The sequence below is a fragment of the Apium graveolens genome, chromosome 1, assembly GCF_009905375.1.
Source record: "Apium graveolens cultivar Ventura chromosome 1, ASM990537v1, whole genome shotgun sequence".
Taxonomy (NCBI): domain Eukaryota; kingdom Viridiplantae; phylum Streptophyta; class Magnoliopsida; order Apiales; family Apiaceae; genus Apium; species Apium graveolens.
In genome coordinates, this window is record NC_133647.1 from 96,991,940 (window position 1) to 96,997,474 (window position 5,535).

Genomic DNA, 5,535 nt, shown 5'->3' on the forward strand with positions numbered 1-5,535 from the left:
ATTTTACAGGCGTATTTTCTTTTCATTTAAATAATCAATAATGGTAACAATGACAAAATGTGATTTTTTATCGTGAACACATTTGATTTTTGCTTCGTCAAAACAGGAACCATAGATCAAAAATCATTAATAGTTATATATATTATATATATTAGTATAAAGTGCAACTGTGATTACGACTTATAAATTACGTTTATAATTTAAAAATAATATTGCAATTTGCATATGATAATGTTACTATCTCATTATTATAGTTTATAGTTGTACAACCGTCAATCTATACGGATATAAAAATTAGAAATCAAATTTAATCATGTGATTGATGCATCAACTGATCAAAAGATTAATTGAAATGATAATTGTGTTATCATATACATACATTTAACTAATAGTAATAATATTAATGTTAATTGAATATTTGAATTTAAGTATATAAAAGTCTCTATTTCATATTTTATTAATCAATATATGTATAAATACAATTATGCGAATATTATATCCTACACATAATTTTCTTAAATAAGCCAATGTGATTTGATTGTCAAAGACAAAACCACCATCTAACAAGTTGTAATTTGCCTAATAATACTTGTAAATATATGGAAATCTAGAAAATTAGTTTGTAATATTAATATTAATGTATAATTGGATGACAAATATGTTACCAAACACATGAATATTTTAATAGAAAAAATTAATCTAGTTCGAGTTCGAGTTTTTCGAGTCTAGTCGAGTCGAACTCAAATAAAACTCGACTTAACTCAAGTTTTTTATCGAAACCGAAATTGTGTTTGAGATCGAACTGGAAAACGAGATCGAGTAGAGTCGAGTCCATTTTATCAAGTCGAGCTCAAAGTCGACTTCGAGCCGGCTCGGTTCGAATTACACCCGTATTTAAAAATGCTCACAAATGTCCAGAATACTTAATCTAAGTATAGACATAAGAAATAAATATCCTTATATCACCAAAAATCATTATATTAGTTTCCTTATACCTCCCAACATCAGAACGAAGGCCCAGGAGGTTATATGGCAACATTAAAGGTGAAGGTTAAGAATCCCAGAATTGTATTATTAGTTTCAAGCGTCAATGCACAGCCTCCACAAGCTTCGGCACAGTTACCATGATTTCCGAACTTTAACTATTCATCCATTCAAATTTAAAAACTAAAAAAAAACGTCACTCCCATCTAATAAAAGAAGTTTAAATGTATTTAGTTTTAGGATTTAGTTACACGGTAACTATACATATTTTGGTAGTTAGCAATTAAATTTGTTGATGATGACCTCTTCTTTTGTTATTTAACTAGAAGAAGGTAGGTTTGCATGCTGGTTTTTGTTCAATGGAACGATCATCTGTAAGCACAGCAACAACTTCCGACATTGTTGGTCTGGCAGACGTTGGTGACTGAGTGCACATCAGAGCAATCTCTATGATCTTTTTGGCATTATTAACAATATCTTCTTTTGGATCTAAAGTCTGATCGATAAAATCAGAATGCGCGTCATTTTCATACAAGTTCCAGGCCTGTGGCATCATGAGAAGCAATGTTAGGAGATAACTAGTTAAAGGTCTAGTTTGAAAGAGTTGATAGAATGTTAGCTTTGTTCAACAATTCCTTTCTAGCTGAAGCAAAAATGAATTTATAATGTAGAGCTGGCTTACATGTTCAAGGAGAGAAATCGTAACAGGCTCTGTGATCAAACTGGTGCATCGTTTGCCACTTACAATTTCAAGGACCACAACACCAAAGCTGTAGGTATCTACTTTCTCAGACAATTGTCCATGGATTGCATACTCCGGTGCTGTGTAGCCCCTAGTATATTGATAAATTTATGAAGTATATATATATATATTCAAATCACACCATTTTAAAATAGAAGAAACAGTGAAGTGAGTGTAGGTTGACTTACAAAGTCCCAGCAAATTTAGTGCTAAGATGACTTTTATCATCACATACAAGTCTTGCCAGCCCAAAGTCTGCAATTTTGGGTTGAAATTCATGATCGAGTAGAATGTTGCTAGATTTTATGTCTCTATGTATAATGCATGAATGAAACTGTTCGTGCAGATAGGCAAGGCCCTTAGCTATGCCAAGGATTATGTCAACCCGCTGTTTCCAGCTGAGAGATCCCTGTTTTTCACCTGCCAATCATAACTTCTTATGAGAATATTCTCTACTAGATGCATAATCTACTATATCGAAATTTGGTGTAGTTCATAAGTAGAACAAAGGAAACTCGCCATAAAGGAATTTATCAAGGCTTCCATTGGCCATGTATTCAAACACAAGAAGTAGCTTTGATCCTCTGCCACCACAGCCTAATAATCGGATGATATTCCGGTGATTAACATTACTTATAAGCTTTACTTCACTCTCAAAATCATTCTTAGCTTTGCTAGTTGTAACTGCAAGTTTCTTTACTGCAACTATATCTCCGTTCTTCATTATTCCCTGAACATTAAAAAAGTATAGCTACACTTTAGCATCAGTTTGGCATCTGGTCAAAATGATTGTACAATTTAGATCACCTTATATACGTCTGCAAAACCTCCCTCTCCTATTTTGGAGTCCTCGCTAAAGCTGCTGGTCGCAGATTTCAAATCTTTGAAATTGTATATAACTGTACCCTGTAACTTGTCTATCCCTAACATATCACCTTGCACACAAAAAACATGTTACATACAATTTGGATATTGTTTATCAAGGTCAATCCCAATTGTTAATACAAGCAGTCTGATAATTACCTCTTTCAGTTATTTTCGGCTTTCTTACTAATTGATACCATAAAAACACAGCAGATATGAGCAAAAGAAGGCATAAACTGCCAACTATGCCCCAAGTAATAGCTGTCTTCGAGGTTAAAATTCCTGAAACGTAGATAATCACTAGTTGCACAATCTTTCACAATGCAAAGCTAAAATTGTACTTGGTTTGACATCTAATTTCGATAAAAAAGAGGAAAGTAGCTTAATGGTTTTAGAAATCTAACATATTGAATTACTAAAAGTTTGAAATGGAAGCATTTTTCTTACTCTTGCCTCCTTGAAGATGCGGTGTGATGTTAATTACGCTTTTATCAGCAAAGAATGAGACATCTGAGTATCTGAGAAAACAACCAGCATCAGCAGAACTAGCCTCTGAAGCAGGAGGACAGCTTTGTATGTTGTTATACCCGATTGTCAAGCAACTTTGGCAATCCTTTCTGCTTATAGTTTCAATACATTGTGCAACAGCATAAACTGTTGCCGTTGCACCACCATGAAGCACTGGTCTTGTAGTAGCTGCAAAGAAGCCATTTATTTTCGGTGTGGCAGCCACAAGATCAGTTATTAACCGTTCCACTACGGGAGTGAAAGTCACTGCATCATATTTACTCTTAATCGCGCTGCATACCCCAGCAGAGGATTCAAATGTAACCAGTATGCTTTGTGTAAAGAAGTTGCGAGCTTCATACCTTAGAGAAAGATGGAAAAAACAGCCAGTACTAATAAAAAACGAAACTTATTTTATATTTCACTGAATTGAGTCACTATACTTGGATGAAAAACACACGGCCCGAAAGATATTGATCACCCGCAATTTATAGAAGCATAATTGATATTTTAAAAACTACAATTCATTTAGTTTGTGCATATCGTTCAAGTAACCATAATTGGTCTTTTTTGTGTTCATACAAGATATCTAACTTATCTCGGTTTTTTTAACCATATAGTGATCTTCATAGCCACTAAGACCTCAAATTTCAATCTATGGTTTTTTTTTACGTCAATATGTGCAAAAAAAGTTAGCAAGGCATTAAATTGAAATTTAGTTGTGAACCTGAGAAAGCAGCCTTCGAATATTACATGACCACCATCACCGGAAGGACAATTACGTCTGATTTGAGTCCAGGCAACATCAAGGCAAGCTACACAATCTGCACTTGAAAGATAATTTCTGCATTGAACCATTCCATACACATTCATTTCAACTGCTGTCGCAAAGTGAATGCTACTGTTTGTGGACAACTGCTTCCTGATTTCCCCAAAAGTTTTGTTAAAATTGTTCGAGAAATCAAATATATCGGTGCCAATTGGAAATTGGCTGCAATCTTCCTTTAACAACTTAGTTTGAGGGTCGGATAGCACTCCTGCAATGATCATCAAGAAAATCAAGAACACGCTGCCTAGGAGACTCATCATTTTCATTAATATGTTCTGTCTCATTTCTGGGCAACATGTATTTATGGTCTTGTAAGCTCCATCTTTTATTTATCTCTCTGTCAGTAACATGCACTATACAGCTACTGATCATGACAATAGATATTATGGCAGCCACTAAATTTACGCATTTTGTTCGGTTGACTTGTAAGATTACTCATCATTCTCTGTGGTGGATTTTAAGATTAATATCTGGAAAACACTATGTATATTTTAATCACAGAGTGAAAGTCAAGTAGTTTCTTGCGTAATAGTGGACAACGATGTGCATTATATATACTTTGATTGATTAAAATACATTCAACGGTGTATATGTTAAGGTTGCAGAATTATATAATAGATAAGGCTGGAAACAAAATCTGGAATGTTAGCTGTTCCACCACATATGTTTGCCCAAGTTTTGTCCTGTTGGGGGCTCAAGTCATATGATAATTGGGATTTTAAGCGATCTAAGAAGTATTATCTTCACATGGTTGGCGGCTAATAACATACACGCCACCGAAGTATGATGGTCGAAGGCATCTGTAGCTTCGGATCTGGGGACTTATTTTACTCCATCATTCTTTTCATAGGTAGGTTCTCAGCCTTCTGAATCCTAAAATTTCAAGATTCGTTATGTCAACTAATGTCTTCTTCAGTAGAAGAACAAAGGACAACTAAAATGGAACTGAAGTAATCAAAGGAATCGTTGTAATTGTCCAAACATTGGACACTCGTTTATTCCATGGCAGAAGTCCTGGTTTGCCATACCAGCGTCATTTTTACATGGATATGTTGACGGAGTAATCTGGTAACAACAAAGATTGAGGTTTGTCGCCGGAACTAAGATCTGTGACGCTGGTTCTTTGCCGGAAACTTAAGCGGTGTGTGGTGGTTTGTGATTGTTTTAGGCTGAGATTGATCAGAGTAAGTGGTGGCTCTCTTTTCAGCTCTCAACTTTTTACCCTCTCAATGTGCCTACGTACCCTTTATGTAGGGATCAAGCCTAACGTAGTTCTCGTAGAACAGGAAGTCTAATGGACTTAGACTTCTCATTCCCAGGTCCAGTAGAAGCCTATTCAAAGTCGCTAGCTTTAGGAATATCCAACTATGAGGCCCAACCGCGAAGGCCCAAGGTTCGTCCGTAATCGCAGGACTTCACAGATAGTGCATCTCCCTGCGCAAGGATAACACTTCGCTACAGCTATCTCCCTTGATTCACGAACGCAGGTATAGCCACGGTTCACCCCAAGTGTCAGACACGTCCCTGTCCCCCGAATGAGGATAACCCACCAGATAGCAGGACAGGTGATCCCAAGCTCTTGGGTGCAAAGTGCAGGATGACTCCAAAG

At 35.9% G+C, this 5,535-nt stretch overlaps 1 protein-coding gene across 2 annotated transcripts; it reads right to left on the bottom strand.

Moving 5' to 3' along the window:
- Nucleotides 1-1,124: 1,124 nt before the first annotated feature.
- Nucleotides 1,125-4,288, bottom strand: LOC141665183 (cold-responsive protein kinase 1-like). 2 transcript variants are annotated; one of them, XM_074471166.1, is made up of 8 exons: nt 3,825-4,283; nt 3,038-3,459; nt 2,750-2,872; nt 2,534-2,661; nt 2,246-2,456; nt 1,915-2,146; nt 1,667-1,817; nt 1,125-1,528 (listed from the first exon to the last, which is right to left on the bottom strand). In XM_074471166.1, exons 1-8 carry the CDS (start codon nt 4,208-4,210, stop codon nt 1,307-1,309), a joined length of 1,875 nt encoding a protein of 624 aa, XP_074327267.1. In that variant the 5' UTR covers nt 4,211-4,283; the 3' UTR covers nt 1,125-1,306. The 2 variants fall into 2 exon arrangements, 1 of the variants encoding a protein (XP_074327267.1); XR_012552071.1 differs by having other exon boundaries at nt 1,390-1,528; nt 1,667-1,806; nt 3,825-4,288.
- Between the last annotated feature and the right edge of the window lie 1,247 nt (nt 4,289-5,535).

What these genes read in the sequence shown, in the direction of transcription:
- LOC141665183 (XM_074471166.1), bottom strand. Translation starts at nt 4,210, where the DNA reads ATGAGACAGAACATATTAATGAAAATGATGAGTCTCCTAGGCAGCGTG. An exon ending in GCCGAAAATAACTGAAAGAG is followed by an intron (nt 2,662 to 2,749) that starts GTAATTATCAGA and finishes TTTGTGTGCAAG; the next exon opens with GTGATATGTTAGGGATAGAC. An exon ending in CCTTGATAAATTCCTTTATG is followed by an intron (nt 2,147 to 2,245) that starts GCGAGTTTCCTT and finishes TATGATTGGCAG; the next exon opens with GTGAAAAACAGGGATCTCTC.